The sequence below is a fragment of the Rattus norvegicus genome, chromosome 14, assembly GCF_021556685.1.
Source record: "Rattus norvegicus strain SHRSP/BbbUtx chromosome 14, alternate assembly SHRSP_T2T, whole genome shotgun sequence".
NCBI classification, from domain to species: Eukaryota; Metazoa; Chordata; class Mammalia; order Rodentia; family Muridae; genus Rattus; species Rattus norvegicus.
Window position 1 is genome coordinate 11,541,574 of NC_141547.1, and position 19,521 is coordinate 11,561,094.

General features: G+C 40.8%; 1 protein-coding gene across 1 annotated transcript in view; it reads left to right on the forward strand.

The window, feature by feature from the left end:
- Nucleotides 1-19,521, forward strand: part of Antxr2 (ANTXR cell adhesion molecule 2) — a 141,742-nt gene that overhangs the window by 40,818 nt on the left and 81,403 nt on the right. The window contains 3 exon segments of the mRNA NM_001398916.1: nt 2,105-2,203; nt 5,254-5,323; nt 15,633-15,711. Of these exon segments, the coding sequence (NP_001385845.1) occupies nt 2,105-2,203; nt 5,254-5,323; nt 15,633-15,711 (248 nt within the window).

Sequence of the window (19,521 nt, forward strand, 5' to 3'; positions counted from 1 at the left end):
AAGGAAGCAGGTGGCTTCCTCAGCTGCTTCTCAAAGCCGGCTCAGGTCCCCACCTCCTTTTGCCCAGGTGGTCTGCTTGTCCCCAGCTGATTTCCTTCCTCAAGTTGACCTAGAGTTCATTGTAGCACAGCTTTATTTAGAAAAGGAAAGAATGTCCCACCTGAACAAGGAGAAGGGAGATATATTGTGTGATTTGTCACAGAACATCTCGGTTAACGGAAATCTCTAGCCCGGCATCCCCCAGCTCCCTAAGACGTGATCACATGAGCAGGACACATGTACAGGGGCATTGCAGAGCGTTGGGGCCTTTTCTAAGGATGGGGGTCATTAGTTTTCTAGGAAAAACGTAGACAAGTAAGCTGAAACTATATTAAAATAATAGGTTTTCTTGATGACACTCCTTTTTGAGCCTTCCAGACTGTGTTGTTTGAATACAGAGTCTTATCTAGTCACCTTAACATTGCTATTCCAGGAGTTGTATAATCCCATTTTGCGGATGGAGAAAGTGAGGCAGAGGCAGGTTCACAGATTCAGTATATGTAAGTCGTTGTCCTTTAGATCCTGTTCATCTGACAACAGTGCTATGCTTTTACTGAATTACGTGTTAGGTTTCCATGCACATTATTAGAACATACAAGTAAATCTCCTTTGATGACATGGTGAACAGAGAGTGGCCTGTAGGCTTTGCTTTAGTAGCTGATGAGAGTACATCAGGGAGATAAAAGTCTGGAAAGAGAAGGGTCTTGGGGTGAATTAAACTGAAGGAACTCTGAGTATAAAAGACCATTTAGGCATCACAAGTGACCTTTGCCTGGTCTGGAAACCTCAACAAAATCTGAGCTTTGCATTTAATACATGTTTTAAAATAGGAACAAAACAGAAGACCCCAGAACTGAAGTTCAACCAACAGAAGAGTAGGAGCTTTCTCACAGGATCTATGATGTGAATGTGTGGGCTTGTGTATGTGTATGTGACAGTGTGTGTGTGTGTGACAGTGTGTGTGTGTGTGACAGTGTGTGTGTGTTTGGTGTGTGTGTGTGACAGTGTGTGTGTGTTTGGTGTATGTGGTGTGTGTGTGTGTGTGTGTATGTGTATGTATGTATGTGTTCATGAGACTGTGTGTTTGGTGTTTGTGTGTGTGTGGTGTGTATGTGTGTGTGAAGTTTGTATGTGTGGGTGTGGGTGTGGGAGACAGTGTGTGTGTGACTGTGTGTGTTTGGTGTGTGCATGGTTTGTTTGTGTGTGTGTGTGTGTGTGTACACGTGTATATAGGTGCATTATTTCCATGTTTTTTCTAGAAGAGCTTTGCTGATTTTTTTTTCTTTCTTTGGATGGGGCTCCCAAACTACCTTTTGCTTGGAGTTGCCCAATTCCTAAATCATAATTTGTTCAGATCAACTCTTTAACATTTCTCTTGCTTCAGTTAGCCTTTGGAACAAGAGGTCATCCCCATTGGGGTCACTAACATACTCTATTGTAGTCAGTCTCTGCCCATCCAAAGATCGGGTCTGCCAACTTTTCTTCTAGCGTATTCTTTCAAATTCATTCATCCTCTAAAATTCAGTGCCTTTGGACATTGTAGATAGGGAGACAGTAGAGCAGCTTCCTCTAGTCCCTGTCCTGGCTGCCAGTAATCCAAACAGTAGAGCATCTGTTGTATTGTAGGCTTGTAGGCAACAGAAGACAAAACAGGTTGACAAGTTAGTTCTTTGATTTTGTATTGAATTCCTGAACTCAATGACTGAGAATGGAAAGAAAAAGAGCACATTCTTGTCACAAGCCTGTGACAAGAGAATTGAGGGCATTGAGACGACCAGATAATTATTGATATATTTTAATTCTAATGCCTGGGTTCCCATTAGAAAATACTCTTAATAAAAAAAACAAAGTAGCAGCTCCGTGTGGCGATGAACACCGTCTCCACTATCCTCACCTAGACAGTCTAAAGGAGCAGGCTTGACTGGAGTTGCATATTCATGGTGATTGGTGGAGAGGGTCAACTGTGGGAATGTGTGCTCAACCTCTCAGTACTGTGGCTGTTTGTGGTACAACACTGGTTACAGTGCTCATCTTTTCCCCTTCTTTTTTGTTTTTTTACCTCTAGAGACATTTCAAGTTGTTCTGAGTGGAAGAGCAGTCATGTCGATCAGGGATGACGGCAGTGTCCTCTGTACATTCACTGCGAACAGCACATACACAAAGAGTGAGTCCCCAGGAATGCCAATGTCACCCAAGTGTTTTTCTTTCTCAGAATCTTGAGTATCTTTTCTTCTTTAAAAACTATTTTTATTTTATGTGTATGGATGTTTTGCCTAAACACGCTTGTACCTCCTGAACCTATTGCCTGCAGAGGCTGGAAGGAGACATCAAATCCTCTCAAACTGGAGTTATAGTTGGTTACAAACTGTGATTTGGGTGCTGGGACCCGAACCCATCTCCCCTGAAAGAGCAGCAAGTGCTTTTAACCTCTGAGTCATCTCTGTAACCTAAGGTATTCTTCCTTCATTCCTTCCTTCCTTCCTTCTTCCCTTCCTTCCTTTCTTCTTCCCTTCCTTCCTTCTCCCCTTCCTTCCTTCTTCCCTTCTTCCCTTCCTTCCTTCTTCCCTTCCTTCCTTCCTTCCTTCCTTCTTCCCTTCCTTCCCTCTTCCCTTCCTTCCTTCCTTCCTTCCCTCTTCCCTTCCTTCCTTCCTTCCTTCCTTCTTCCCTTCCTTCCTTCCTTCTTCCCTTCCTTCCTTCCTTCCTTCTTCCCTTCCTTCCTTCTCCCCTTCCTTCTTCCTTCTTCCCTTCCTTCCTTCCTTCTTCCCTTCCTTCCTTCCTTCCTTCTTCCCTTCCTTCCTTCTCCCCTTCCTTCCTTCCTTCTTCCTTCTTCCCTTCCTTCCTTCTTCCTTTCCTTCCTTCCTTCCTTCCTTCTTCCCTTCCTTCCTTCTCCCCTTCCTTCCTTCCTTCTTCCTTCTTCCCTTCCTTCCTTCTTCCTTTCCTTCCTTCCTTCCTTCCTTCTTCCCTTCCTTCCTTCTTCCCTTCCTTCCTTCCTTTCTTCCTTCCTTCCCTCTTCCCTTCCTTCCTTCCTTCCTTCTTTCCTTCCTTCCTTCCTTCTTCCCTTCCTTCCTTCCTTCCTTCTCCCCTTCCTTCCTTCCTTCTTCCCTTCCTTCCTTCCTTCCTTTCTTCCTTCCTTCCTTCTTCCCTTCCTTCCTTCCTTTTTCCCTTCCTTCCTTCCTTCTTCCCTTCCTTCCTTCCTTCCTTCTCCCCTTCCTTCCTTCCTTCTTCCCTTCCTTCCTTCCTTCCTTTCTTCCTTCCTTCCTTCTTCCCTTCCTTCCTTCCTTTTTCCCTTCCTTCCTTCCTTCTTCCCTTCCTTCCTTCCTTCTTCCCTTCCTTCCTTCCTTCTTCCCTTCCTTCCTTCCTTCTTCCCTTCCTTCCTTCCTTCCTTCTTCCCTTCCTTCCTTCCTTCTTCCCTTCCTTCCTTCCTTCCTTCTTCCCTTCCTTCTTCCTTCTTCCCTTCCTTCCTTCCTTCTTCCCTTCCTTCCTTCCTTCTTCCCTTCCTTCCTTCCTTCCTTCCTCCTTTCCTTCCTTCTTCTTTCCTTCCTTCTTCCCTTCCTTCCTTCCTTTTTCCTTCTTCCCTTCCTTCCTTCCTTCCTTCTTCCTTCCTTCCTTCTTTCTTTTCTTCCTTCTCATTAAATTAAAATCAACTATGCTACAGTTTTTCCTTAGAAATGAAATGAAATCTTCCATAATAATGATATGAGTAGTGATAATTATTTAGCTAAGGCAATACTTGCTCCTGACTTAGTAAACACTAGACCCTGTTCTCGGTAACTTCATTATTCAGACAATGGTCTTTGATGTATGAATCACCCTCCTGTGGGGGAAACAGCTAATAGTAATAATAATAACAACAGGGAGAGCTGAAAGCTGAAATACCTCAACCTAGGGTTTGGACTAACCACATCAGTCATGTGATCAAATCACCCTTTGTCCAGACTTATACTTCACTACTCTTTCCGTAAAATGCAGTTGTGTCAGATGACTTCACTACCTGTTACCTTAGTGTTACTGTTGGGTTTTTCTATCTCTTCTCAATACTTAATGTCAAGAAACTTTTCAGTGTCTTGAATTTTTTTGGTTGTCATTTGGTTCGTTTCTTGTGCTCTTGGCCTTTTATGCCTCCAGGGTTCTCCAGAACTGAGTTGGGTGGTAGTCAGCCCATCAGTGGTTCTTGCTTACCTGAGTATGTTGGTTTGATAGTAAAACCTTTTTTTTTTAATCAATGGTTTTTTTTTTTTTTGCCTCTGAAATCTATGAGCTCTGGTAGAGCTGTTTTAAAGAGATTAATCTATAACTCTGCTGTTTGTTTGATGGCATTAGCATAGTTTTGGCCACACAGCAAACTGTCAGTATGTGCTTGTTGGAGTAAAGTGATGAGAATTACAGCTTAGTGAGTGTGGTCAGCATTCTCTCTTCTCTGTATGAGGAACACCATTTGTCAAGCCAAATGATATTTGTAAAAATTGCATAACAAATCACACAATTGAACAGGGAAGCCTTGCTTTATTTCTGTTCAGTAGTTATTAGTATGAAAGTGCTGGATTTATATGACTCCTTTTGATTGTCCATTTGGCTTGATTACAATACAGACATGGATAAGATTCAGTTTATTGAATTCAATTCTCAAACACACGGAGGTGGAACAGTGTTTTTGCGCCTCACATTCTGAGATGATTCATTTGCTTATGTAAACTTCTCCAATAGTTTCAGCCTTTGATGAACTTTCACACATACTGTTAAAAATCTAAGGGAGTTTAAGCATCCGGCTTGTTAAGGTGTGTTTACATGTGCTTGAGACAGCTATCTTGACAACCTACGAGATAAATTCATTTATACTTAGGTCCTAGTCTTCCTTTGTTCATCCAATCTCAATTTTTGTTTCTTAGAAGTAATATCTAACTTATCCTTGAATGGCTGAGGTATTCGAAATGTTCAGGATAAAAAGTTATATTTACAACTCTATATTACTATCTTAGCTAAGAAAGCTAACTTTCGATTTACCATATTTTTGTACCAAGATTTTGTAACTCTTCATTTTCCACTTTTCTTTCTCTTGCTTTTTTAGCTAGAGTTTAAATATTTGTATATACACTCTTGACCTTTCTCCTATTCCCCACTCGAGTTCTTATTGTAGTTTGTGTGGTACTTAAAAAAAATGAGACTGCATCGATGACGTGTGACTCATTATTCACTGAATGATATTCTATATTTTAGATGAAAAACCAGTGAGTGTTCAGCCCGGTTCCATCCTCTGTCCTGCCCCTGTCCTGAACAAAGCTGGAGAGTAAGTACATCACCAAAGAGAATTCAGCATGGAGCTCTGGCTCCCGAGTGACTGGTGACTGCTCTGCTCTGTTAGGGTCTCTTTTCTCTCTTCCTCCTCTCTCTCTGTGTCATCACATGAAAGCCTTCCTTCACTGATCAAAAACAAATGGCAACCAAACCAAGCCAAAGATTACTAATGCAGCAGATTCCTATAAAACAACAATCGCTCGTTGTTGCTAATTTTGTTTTCTTATTTTGCGTTTTGAGTACAAGGTTTGTCACAGAGCCCAGGTTGGCCTCAAACTTCCTCAGTGGCCTGCACATAACCAGAGCCACGCACCCATTATTTTGAACTTGATAGAACTGAATGTACACTCTCACAAACACGTACAGGGGCTCTGAAGTAAGATTGTAAATGCTTGCTATAGAAATTAATAAATATGTAAGATAAAAGCAAGTGGAAATAGGCTCACGGTACATATTAATTTGTGCTTTATTTCCAATTTTAGTTAATCCTATACTCCCTCTTTCTTTTGTGTGACAGTAGACCATGATGGTAACTTGTTAAAATAAGAAATATTTAGTTCAGAAGAAGGGCTGATATTGAAATCCCCAGTGCACAAATAATTTTAATAGTAATAGTATTCCTATCTGATTTTTTCTTATACTCTTCTTTTCTTTTCTTCTTTTTTCTTTTTTCTTTTTTCGGAGCTGGGGACCAAACCCAGGGCCTCGCGCTTGCTAGGCAAGCGCTCTACCACTGAGCTAAATCCCCAACCCCCTTATACTCTTTACTATGCAGCAAATAATTCCAAAAAGTAGAGATGTTCTTTACTTTGATATTAATGAGTACAGTTGTTCATAGTGTTGACCTAATTGATGGAATTATTTAATGCTGATATTTTCCATAGAGCATAAACATAATAAACACTAAAAGAATAATCTCCAGTCAAAAACAGGGTTCACATAGTGAACCCTTCATGGAATCAAAGAGAATAATTTTTTTTGTTGTTGTTGTTATCAGCATGAGTACTTGTTTTTTGTGAAAGTGTTCAATACACCCATTGGACAGCATTTCTGGTTATACAAAAAAAAAAATCAAACAGTATCATTTTTGTATTTTATATAGCTAAAAAGGGCTATATTACATAACTTCAGAACCAAGACTATTATTTATTTTTGTGTTCACCCTCATATAGCATCAGTGATGACCTGCCCATGATTGATTTAGACAGGAATTGGGCTTTATCACAGTTTGGGTTTTCATGACATCATCTTGCTCAATCTATCCCCAGTTATATCTTCTAGTCTTCCCATTGATTATAACATCTTTTCCTTTTTTTGTCATTCAGATAAATAACCCTTCGAATTATTATTGATTCGGTCTTTGTCATTCATAGCTTACCTTCAACTCTCTCAGCACTAATTTCAGACCATAGCATTCAATATCAGCCAGCTCCCTCTGGGCCAAGTCCACATTACCTCTCGCCAACATCATTAGTCTCTTCCTTGGTCTTTCTACCTTTGGCTTCAGCGATCCTACTGAAATAGATAGGCTTGTGTTAGCTACCCTTCCAGGTAGGATTGTTGGGAATAAGTTCCTCATCCCACAGAAAAGTAAAGGAGAACTGACATTCTGCCTACGGTTCTATAGGACCCTTACTCCTCCCACCTCATCTCTCCATTGCCTCTCTGCTCAGCAATGGCCACACCACCGCCCTTTCTTCTGTCTTTTAATCCATCAGTTTACACTTCTGTCAGTACTGACCCACTACTTGCTGGCCCCTCTGCTTGGAGTGATGATCTCTTGTCTTGTTCACATGTCACCTTCTGAAGAGGTGACCCAGCAGCCTCTTCACTCTCTTTGCTTCTCATTTTTCTCCAAAATCCTTAATGAGTACTGTGTTTCCTTTTCTGCTAGGATAAATGCTGTAAGTCTTGTTTCTTGTAGACGCCCTTGCGTCACCCAGTGCCTGCCATAGTATAAACTCACTAGCACTTGACTGACTCACTAGTGGTTAACCTTTCCTCAAAGAGATATTTTTTTAATCAATCAATATAAAGTGTTATAGGAGATCATTCAATGATTGATGGAATGGGCCTTTTATCAGCTAGGAGAAAATGGTGAGAGTTTTATTTTAGGGTGAACAAATTGGCAAGAACAGAAAATCATCAAACTTTAAGCGATTATTAGAGAAGAGAGGTCACTCTCCTATGCAGTTAGAAAGTGAAATTATGTTTAGCATGTGCCATATATTAGTTAAACTTTTAAAAATGTTTACTTTGACTTTTTGTGTACCTGTATGTGTGTATACTATGCATATGGCTCCATATGTGCCTGTCATGCTCATGTGGAGGTTGAAGGATGGCTTTTGGCTTTCCTTTTATGATAAGTATCCCAGGGATTAAACTCAGGTCCTCTGGCTCAGTAGCAGGCCTTTCTACCTGCTCTCTCCTGGGCCCCTCCCACTGCATACTGTAACTCAGCAACTACTGACATCCTTTAATGCTTTGACCAACAGGGTAAATACGTCACATACGTGAATTTTACAAACATCACACATAATGATAAATGTTGGATGTGAAAAACCATCATTTATTTAGCTTTGGGTATTGATTGTTTGTGGGTACGGAATGTTTGGGGGACAGAGATTCCTCCACAGGAATTGCTTTTGCACTGTTTTGTTTTATTTTAGTGTCAGGCTCTAGCTAATCACCGAGGCAAAGTTTTGTAGGATTCCGTAAATATGCTGGGTGCTGGGGAATACCGTTGTACCCTCTGCTTTCTATGCTGTGCATAATTTAGACAGTTTTCTTTGCCTTGCCTTCTCTTCAGATCCTTTTCGTAGGTGACCAGTTCTTACAAGGTTGAATTGAAATCAGAGGAACCAAGACAGTTCAGCCTTGTAAGGCGGCTGATGCTTAATATGTTTGCCTAATTACCTTTTGGCTAAGGATTCAAACCCATTAAATAGCTAGTTAGTCTGTGTTTCAAATGAACACATCTGGCCCATCAGTGGAGGGAGGCTTGTGCTGTGCGAGGGTGACAGATGTGGTGATGGGTCCCCCTCTTCTCACCTAAATAATTAACAACGCACTGGTGAAGAAGTCCTAGACACAAAGCCTCAAAGACAGATGCATGGTCTCAGAGCTGACCCCCACACACGTGCCTCAGCTCATTAGCCTGCTCAGTTACTTCTTTTCTCCTCTTTGTGATGCATTTTTTTTTATAAAAATGTGCTTGTGGATTTTGATTTAAATGAGGGCAAAGACGGATGTTTTTTGGGAGGTGGGACTAAGAGCCTGCCTTATCAGAATAGCTAAGGTGTCTTATGTTCAAATACTGATATTTGAACTCGAATGTGGGAAAAGGATATGTAGAGCTGACGTGGGGGAGAATCATCAGAATGCATTCTATGTAAGTATGAGTTTGTCAGATTGCAAATTTAATTAATGAACAAGTTTCAAAGCAAAGAAATTTAGAATGCTTGTGCGGCTCCTGTCTAGGACTAACCCTGCTGAACAGATGTGGGGTCCAGCTTCGAGCAGCTTTCTTTGAAAGAGATCAGTGTTTGCCAAATTTACTTGATAGAAATTTTGGCTAAGATGAACAACATCTTAGGATATGGGAAAGAAAGTAGATGTGGAAGTTGCTGGGTTTTCCCAACTCTTCTCATTGGACACCCTTTCATTTCAAAACTTCATATACTAAAGAAAATTGTCTTAGCGAAATTTTTGGTAGGTTTGTTTATTTGTGTGACTTGCTCATCGATAGCAAGATGCCTTCTTTGACTTTACATGGGCCCTCCTAAATGTTCGTTGATGGGTACCTACCCCAGATGGCGGGCTCCAGGTACGCTATGCCCTCAGCACACATGCTTGCAACACAGAGGTTGTTCTCCGACCTTGTTCTGGGAGACAGCAACAATAGCACAGCCGCTCTGGAATACGTGAGGTTTCAAACCTGCAATTCGACAGAAAAGAACAGAGTAAATTGGGCAAACACACATAAACACATCGTGAGGAAAGAAAAGTGGAACAGAACCGAGGCAGAGCCTTAATCTACAGCTTGCTTGATAGGAATGACTTTAGGAGGCATATGGTATAGTTAAATGTGCTTTCGAAAACATTGGCCAGAATCTTCTGGCAAATATGAAATAAATATCTAAGTCAGATGAAAGTGATAGCGTGATCCCTCTTATAAGGCAGCGTGGGAAGCCACAGACAGAGTCCTTGGAGTTAGAGATGGCAGATGCAGGGCATTTCAAGGCTCTGATACAGGATGTACAGTGACTTGGGGTGAGGGCTGGACTTGGTAATTTGCTAATTTTTTTTCCTGAACATTGTTACTTTTCAATATTAAGCCTAATTTATTTTGTCTGGCATCCAATTGACTAATTCCATTTATTTTTTTCTTGGTTGGCTGAATTTTGCTTTTTATCAAGCTTCTCTTTCTTTGCAAAAACATACCCACATATGTGTGTGTATCCATATCTGCGTGGTCCTCAGTTCCTTTGTGTTGGCAGCAGGTGATACAAACATTATTGATTCAATCTGTTCTTTCTTGTAAAGAGTGAGACTTGATGATTTAATTTGCCATCCTGGAAACCAGGACATCAGTTATGCCTTTATTTGGATTATAACCACTCGAATCTTGATGAAGGAGGTCAAGCTGGGGATCTTTTTTGCTACTCTAATCCTCTCCCACCATGGGACGCTCACCCTTTCTTTTTGTAACATAGTGTGTTCTAATCATTCCAGTCAGCATGCTCTGTTGTATTTGCTTGGTCAGCACTGTTCTCTTTTTCCTGAGTATCTGATACAGCCACGGGCACTGTCCTTTGACAGGAACAGTGGTTATTTTGAACACATGGATGTCTTTCCCTCAAGAGGTTGTCCAGTTGAAAATGTTAAATCACGTGCCTCCAAGTCTGAGCAAAGGCATGACTCCTGAGTGATGGACACATGACCTCACCAAGCATCAGTCAGTCTATCACCGGAAGGGTTTGACTTACCTTTTTCTGCTACAAAGAAAGGAGAAGCAAAAACTAGCCTGTAAAGAGAAGCACTACACACCACACACACACACACACACACACACACACACACACACACACACACACACACACACACACGTAGTATTTTACTAAAATCCTCCAGCTTATTAAAGAGGAGTTGTTGCTAATGCAACATCAGAGGCATCTGCAGTGTGTCTTACATGGGAACATTCACACAGTACCGAATATGAACTGGCTTCTCTCGAAAGCTGTCAATCTTGCTGGCTATAGTTTTGTTTCGGTCATATACATATATAACTATAGAATTAAAAGGAACTTACTTAAGTCCTTTAATTCCTTTAACATCTTTAATGGACACAGTTAGACAGAACGCTAGCTTACATCTGTACCTATAAGTCGAAGTGGCTGATTCCGACTGCTCATGAACCTGAGACCGCACTTTTCAACTTAAAATCCGCACCATTCACAAAGCTAAGGCAAAGAACACTCTGCAGAGTCTTAAATGGCAGTGCTTGCTTGCGTTCTTAAGATCTGAAGTCACCACAATTTTAATAGCTTCAGTGGTTGCCAGTTTAATTTTCAGTGTGTGCAAATTGGAGGTAAATTGTTTAGTGCTTCCAGCGAATGTCTTCAACATTTTCAGTTCCTTTAAAAAAAAACCTTGTTAATGGACCATAAAATGGAAATCCTTCACAGAATCTATGAGTCTGTCTACCATCTATCTGTCTGTCTGTTTGTCTGTCTATATGTTGGGAACAAATGCACCTATTTCAATTAGGTTACTATGGGTTGAAATATTAACCAGCTATCATGAAGCATGACATTTCTTAGATCAGAGAGGCTCTAACTGATCTATTTCGGATTACTCACATGTCTGTGGGTGTACTAAGGCACCGTGGCTATCAGGTCAAATTGATTTTATTTAGTCAACAATAAGTCAGAACGCTGTATACCAATTTCTCCTGTAAAATAGCTTTGTGTGTTTGAATTTAACTTTATCAGCCATTAATTGAGTACCAGGGTCCATGAAAATATAATTAAAAAATCTTCATACTGTGATAACATTGTAAAGGTTTCTTTTTTTTTTCTTTCTGTCTTTTACTTTGAAAACCTGTTTTCGGGGTGGCATGAACAGCTTATTGAGATGACCAGGAAAAGTACAAAGTATCTAGTTCTGTCTGTGGTGGCCGACAGAGCCCAGCACTGTTTGGGCCTTGTCTTCCTGAGCTGTCTGCACTGGGCCAGTCCTTGAATGTGTCCACATTCTCAGGACTTCATGCTCTTATGTCCGCCTTCAGATATTGCATCTGCATCCAGTGCCTGCTTTCCTCTGGGTCTCCTAACTGACAATTTTCATCATGGTTGGATTCTTGACCTATAAAATCACCTCAGAGGCTTTTTTCTTGCTGCTCAGCTCCAAATCTCCAGGCAAGATCCCACCTTTGCTTCTATGTATCCCATGTATTCACTTCCCAAATGCCCACCTGACTTTCCTGTCAACATGAAGGTTGCAAAGAACTCATGCTTGGTCCTTCTGTGCTCCCTATGCAAGTCCATGTACCCACTTGTAACATAGAAATATTGAAGTCAGCTTTTTCCTTGCTTGCCTCCCGCACACACTGAGTGTCCATGGCCCTTTGATTCCAGCATAAGATCTCTCAGTTTCATTTGCGTGCACCCTTGTGGCCTCTATTTTAGTTCAGTGCCACATTGGATTTCTCCTGAAACAGACTCAGATCTTTGTAACTGGTCTTTGTACTCTAGAAACACATTCTCCAGATGTGTGCCCCACACTTAGAAATATCAAGGAGAATGACATTTGCAAAACTTAATTTTTACAATGTTTTTATGATGCTCTTTGCCTCTTCAAAGAGCCTTTTCTTAGTTCCTGGAGATATAATTCCTCACAGAGGTCCTTGTTACTGTCTTTTCCAGCCTAAAGTTTTCTCCCAACTCTCTCATGTGTCCTACCCACTCTCTCAAAGGTCTTCAACACTCTCTTACACAGTCCTCTCCCCACTCTCTCACAGGTCCTCTCCACTCTGTCATAGGTTTTCCCTATTCTCTCACAGGTCTTCCCCACTCTCTCACAGGGTCCTCCCCACTCTCTCACAGGTCTTCCTCACTCTCTCACAGGTCTTCCCCACTCTCTCACAGGGTCCTCCCTACTCTCTCACAGGTCTTCCCCAATCCCTATATAGTCCTCCCCACTCTCTAATAGGTCTTCCCCATTCTTTCACAGTCCCACCCACTCTCTCACAAGTCCAGCTCGACTGTCCTCTGCCTCTCTTGTCCTTCAGGTCTCCATCGGCAAGGATTCCCTTTTTGGTCTTACTTTCCAACTCCCAATCATTTTTCAGGGTTTGTCTTATAGGCTACTGTCTTCAGGAAACTTTGATGTTTTGTTCACAACAAATCTGAATTATCTGTGCCTCGGTCATACAGAAGACCTATGCTCATGTCTATTTCACCTTACCTCAGCCACACTCCATTGTAAAGTTTTCGTGTCTTCTGTTCAGTTACACTGTGATTCATTTTGTTATTATAATCACATTAATCAAACCCCACATTGGCTGTGCTCCTTTTGTGACAATTATTGGTGTCTGAGTCAATTCATGCACCACTGTTGCTTTAACTCGTCAACCAATTTGGACCAAGTTCTGCAGAATAAGCAATTATATACATCCATGCATATAGTGTTGGGTTTAATAAGCTGTTTTATAACAGGAAATAGAACTGCAAACTTTCTTTACATAGTCTACATGCAATTAGATTGGAGGAATTTTTAACACTTTAGCTGTCAATATTTTTGTGTAGACTAGTAATCCTTTAGGGAAAAATCTTGTTTTCTTCTATATTGTGTTTATTTGTATATTCAATATTGTCTATGCTGTTTTTCAAGTGTCTGTAGCAAAATTATAAAAGCACATCGATGCTTTGAAAACACTTCTAACATCTCATTGGATATTAAAAGACTTCATCGAGCTCCTGAGTTTCACACACTACAAGGAATATCTCTGTATGTTGTCAATTTCTTCCACGGAGAAACTCTGACATAGGTGTAACTCCCTATTTTTATAGACTAGGGGCAGTGTATTAAGACTGGATTGACACACATTCAAGCTTGGGTCTCTAGATTCTCCAACATGTTTCATTAATATGTTTGCTTTTTCAAATCTTGTTCACATGTGGGACAAATAAAGATGATCTGTCCCTTTGCAGCCTATTTGTGTTTTTGTACATTGCAACCTTGGGACAAAGGAAATTCCAAGTAACAGCTTTAGGGTGAGGGTGGCTTTTAGCTACCTTTGTGCTTTGGACCATCATTAGCCAATGATAATGATAAATCATGATAATGATAATCATGATAATGCTATACCGTACTAGGAATTTCAGGATTCTCTCTAAAGGAACAACAGAATTCAAAAGCAGGAACAACTGTGTTTTTCATGTTTGCAACAATTTTGAAATTCTTCTCTAAAAATTATAAATATTCATAAATATATTTTCAAGAATAAGTATCAAGTTTGTAGAAAAAATGGTGCTGTAGTTAAGCATGAAAAAACATGATTATAGAAAAAAAAACAGATAAGGCTTCCTAGGCTAATGTTTATGAGGTAAATTTAAATATAAGTCCCTAAATATTTTATAGGCATGGAGGACTAAGACTAGGTATGCTGGAGAAGGGAAGGTTCTTGGATTGCAAAGTCAGAGAGGTCTGACCTTCTGGTCAACCTTTTGAAACTTCATTTTCTTGACTTGGACAATGGAACCAGTGCCAATGGAGTACGGTGAGCATACACTGATGTTTCTGGATGATTGGAAGAACTCAGTTTATGACTACTGTTGCTGACTGTTCTGCCTGGATCCTGCTACTACATGTGTATTTTGTTGGCATTTTGTCTAGGCCCCACCAACCCCACAGTTAACAGCCAGGTGTGCCTGACTCACTACCCCACCCCTTCCCCATCTCCCCTCTACCCTCCTCTCTCTGAGCCTTTCTCTGTCTCTACTCCCTGAATTCTCCTCCCCTTGCCCTAAATAAATTCTATTCTATACTATACTGTGGCTAGTACCTGGAGGGGTGCACGGTAGGAGGGTGTGTGGGAAGAAGGGGTGCCTCAACATGGATCCACAGAGGCACCCCTCCCCCCACACCTTACCATACCTCGGACAAGCATATCCCTGGCTTCTCTCTAACTTTTTTACAACACAACAAGAACCATATATTTTTAAAAAAGGCTTCTGGCGATTTCCTTATCTGTGTACCTTGTTTTCCCTTTTAGTGACCTGGACCTATTATACTAGAATGTCATTTGAAGATAAATAGTTACTTTGGATAGCTAAGGACTCAACATGTGTTTCTTCTACAGGAAGGCATGGACTTAATTTTCAATCTTTCATTTTGGGCTCTTCTTTCCCTCTACTAAGTGCTGAAATAGTGAATATTTTTGCTGGACTCCAAGTGCTGCATTATAAACAACTCCAGCCAATTTCTGCTCATCTCTTAAAGTGGAGTGAATGAGATGACCCTGACAAGAATATGTTATTATGAATAAAAATAATCCTTTCTCCAATTAGAACTAAGTCTTCCCTGTCATCTGACCTCTCCGGTGAAAGCATGGGAGTTGGAAATTAGGAAAGTTTGTTTTGGATTCAGTCATGCTCAGTCATGAAAACAGAACAAGTCAACACCAAGTTCTGCAGAATAAGCAATTTGATTTAACAGCAATGAAAGGCCATTTGGCGTTCTACTTTGAATTAGTGCGAGCATTCAGTTAAATTGAAAATCCCCCTCCTTTCTGGCTTACACTGTCTTCTTAAGAAAGAGTGTTTGAGGGGTTGGGGATTTAGCTCAGTGGTAGAGCGCTTGGCTAGTAAGCGCAAAGCCCTGGGTTCGGTCCCCAGCTCCGAAAAAAAAGAAAAGAAAAAAAAAAGGAGTGTTTGAAGTGGGTATGTTAGAAGAGATATTCTTAACAGGGATATTTGTGAGTTTTGAGTAAGATCTTAAGCAGTGTTATCTTTCTCTGTGCCTAAATTTCTGTGTAGAGCAAAGTTATCACATCTAGGGGACACATACCGTAACAGTGTTCATGGTGTCTTTTCTCCTCTTGCCTCAGTGTCGATAGAACAGGTTTGAAATCAAGTTGAATCCTAGATCCAAGACTTTCGCCAAAGCAATTTGCCTTGAGTCTCCTGTGAAACTATAAAAGTCCTGATTGCTTAAAAAAGCTGTGGTAATGATGAAGTAGTCTTCACCTCCAGCATCCCCTAGCTGACTTAATTATTGCTTCTTCACTCTTTTTGTAGAACTCTTGAAGTTTCAATCGCCTTTAATGACGGGAAGTCTGCTGTCTCAAGATCCTTAACAATCACAGCCACAGAATGTGTGAGTAAAAAGCTAATTACCTTTAAAATGATTTTTATCATGAGATCAAACCTAGAGTTCTATTAAACATGGAAGCCATGAGCCAAGAGAAACAACAGGACAAGGAAACTTTTGTAGAATTTATCTTCATTTTTTTTCTGTTTTGATCTCTTTTAAAGGCTATCTAAAATACATCACATTTTATTATTTATGAAATCTCTCAAAGTAATAGTTTTAGATTTAAAAAAGTAAGAAAATAGAAACAAAGCAGTCTTCTGAGGAGGTTAACTATGCAAGTATTTTTTTTTCTATTGTGAAGATAGAATTTACTAACCAAAATGCTGATCAAGTTTTGAAATTACTAGTGAGTGTTTAAAGGTGACATCGTCATTTTGTTCATGGAGACTCAGTCTGTGCCTTCTCATGTAAGTAAGAAATCTCTTCTGAGAGCTTGGTAATGGCGAAGTTTGAAACTATGTTTTGGTTGAGTTATTTATTTGCATTACCTAAAATTCAGTATTTTAAAATATAAAATCCACTGAGACAGTTTTTCCCCTACTAGTTAATTTTGTATATAGACAGAAACCTTTGATATTGGTTTGTAGAACATAAAAACAGGACACACTGTATTGACTGCCCAGCAAATAAAGAAAACACAAGAAATCCTTTTTTTCCTCCAAAAGTCCAAATAGCAAGCTTAACATTTTCCCACATCATGTTTTTATGCATGGATTAGGGAGGCATACACTGTTGCCCCTTAGGGATATCTGTTCCTCACTGTAAGACAATGTTGTAGGAAAAATGAAGTATCCACACAGGCCTTTGAGCCTTTTGAACTCTCTGGATAATTTTATTAACATTTCTTTCTGTTCTGTAGACAGCAATCCTTTTTTGCAACTTCTAGGTTTTGCGGATGTTGAAATCTTTTGGTTTTCTCATCTCAGGATGTGGTTGATTGAGGTTAACAAATATTTGTGCTGTGAAGTTAGTCGCTCGGGTCTTAGCTCACTGAAATGACACTCTTCCTCTGTCCTTCTCACTCTTCTTCACACCCTCCTCCCTTTTAAAAATCTTTCTTCCTTGCAGGCATGGAAACAGGTATTTGTTTCTGTCTTGCAGTCAAGAGCTAGTTGGCTGTATGGACTCCGAGATAGAATGACTCTGAGCCTGGTGGGTTCTTAGGAGACTTGTTCCCAAGGTTGTTGAAGAATAAACTGTTTGGAAAGTGAGTACTGGTATGTGAGAAGTGTGGAAAAGCTGGAGATAGAAGTATTAAACATTGAATAAGGGATCAAGGTGAGTCTCATGGAGACAATGACGTTTGAGTCAAGGCTGGAAAGGTGACAGAGTGAGTTCTCAAGACCATGAGTTACCGGAAGGTTCTGTGCAGATAGGCCAGATGGCCAAAGCCTGAGGTAGGACAGTTTCTAAAGAAGAGTTGGTGGTCAGCGCTGGAGTGGAGACATGTCAGGAAAACTGGGGTCTTGATGAGGAAGAATCTGTGGTGTACGGGGGTGTAGGACATTTGATCCTGTGTGAGTTACTGAGAGGCTTCGAGACTTTCTTCCCAGTTATGGAAAGAAGCTTGAACAGTGACACACACTTAATGCCTACAGGGATCCCCTCTGGCCAGTGTGTGAAAAACGAACAGGATGAAAATATTGACACCAAGTCTCTTAGCAGCCCTGTAGTCGAAGACGCATGGAAAGGAAGTAGTCCTGTTGGGGTGACTGGTGGTGGAGATGATTAAGACGAGATTAAATTTCAGTAGATTTTAAAGCTCTAGCATTTTGTCAAAGAGCTTAATTCGTGGGAGTAAGAAGGATATTTAGAGTCTTCCCCCCCCCTTTTTTTTGTTGAGGTGTGGGAAAGATAATTAGTTATCTTGTAGAATATGAAGAGTTACCTTTTGGTACTGTTGGGTGACAGATGTGTCCGAGTGACAGTCGTCATTTGGTGGTGATGATATGGAAAACTCCTGCCTGTCCAAATGTTAGTGCTTTGCAAAGTGATTCTTGGAGTTGTGTGCAACACCAGTCCCATGTGATGTTTACCAGAGAACGGGCCTCAGCCTTCCAGAGGTTTCTGTTGTCCCTTCAAGTGCCACTCACTCTCTCAGACCCTAGGCTTCCACCACAGTGGCTTCTCTCTTTTGAAAGGCTGTTTGTTATAACTCCGCAGTTCCCCCACTTGCTCCTCCTTCCTCAAGCACTGCCTGCCAGGTTCTCCCATGCATCTATTAAGCTCCCTTCCTCAGACTTCACAGTGCCATTATTTTGCTCAAGGTCCATGTTATTACCCAAGGGCTACATGAGTACACATCCAGTCAGTGGACTTGGCACCCATTTAACACTCTAGCAAATAGTACTGGCTCCTCATATATGGTTTAGAAGTATTTTTAGATTTCTGTTCTGTATATAGAACCCACTTAATCCAAGAGAAGTGACAACCATGGGTTGAATATTTTTGAGGACTTTTCAACTGGATGTTTACGGATTGCATTTCTGAGTAAAAGTGAGGAACTTTTGGTTTGTGATCGTGACAAAGATTTAGGGATAACAGGACCAAATTGCATAAGCTTCCTCATCTGGCTTCAAGTCCGCACCATGGCGTCAGCTCACATGCTTGGCCTTTTCTTAATTTGTTTATGAAGTTATACGAGCCATGAGATTACTTCCTCTACCACACCGACCGCTCTGTGCTCTGATGTTAGCTCTGACAATGAAAACAGAGGAAACGGAGAAGCTGGGATTTGTACACAGAGAGTCGAGCTCGTGTTTAGGACAAGTACAAACAGACTCAAGGTCAGGTAGCTTGAGACCATCGCTTCCTCCATTCTATTTCCCATCATGCTTCCTAACACAAAGGAAAGTGAGATTCTTAGTCCTTTAGAACACACGTAGTCTAGTTTAAATTTTAGCAGACAGTCTTTGGAGTCAGTTGGGATGACAGCGTCACCACACTCAATGTTTATTTCTTTTGTGGCGACGCTTTGCTTTTTGTCATTCTTACTAATAGAAGCCCTTGATTTTGAGGGAAACAAAAATCAAGAATTTTAAGTGCCCATCTACTTAGTATTTCAAAAGTCAGCACAGGTTTGTGAGTTTCTTGTTCATTGAATACCCATAGGAAGAACAAACGGACCACACAGTTTTTGCTGATTCATGGCCTTCAGTTGCATTTCCTCATCTGTGAAAAGGGTATAGATGTGGAAAAGGGGGGAGATTTGGATGTTCACAGAGTTCTCTGTGAAGTTGTATAGCACAGCCACATCGAGAGTATATGTGTGAGTTGCTAGGCCTAAGCTGGGGGATGAGGATCTCCACAAGATCCCGCTGTTGAAGGTAAGACCAAGAATGCATAGGGTTCTCTCAGAGTATGTTGCAGTTTCCCATGTAACCACTTCTTGGAAGTGCTTTCCCATATATTCCTGTCTACCTAGTTTGGCACTTACTGTAAACTGCCTGTGGGGGTGGTGTGGTTTGTGTCTTAAGTGTGCAACTTGTGGGGAAGGATGACCAGCTTCCTGTATTTTCCTCATCTATACTCAGTCGTCTTCTGTTAACTTTAAGAAGACAGTATTTAGAAGTTTGTCTAAAATTCTCCATCAAGTACTTCTTTCTCTTTGTTTTTCTTCCCTGAGTTCTTTCTGTTTTTAAAAACAAACAAATCTGACAAAAGACGACCAATGAAAATGGTTTTCCTGGGGATCCCAGAGATGGTGGGTTTGGAAGAGACAGTGTTCTCATGTAAAGTCAGTGCAAAGTTCTGTTTACAAAGCGAAAGTGTTGATATCCGTTTTGACACTCGTGTCATGTGGAGTCCGGTCGA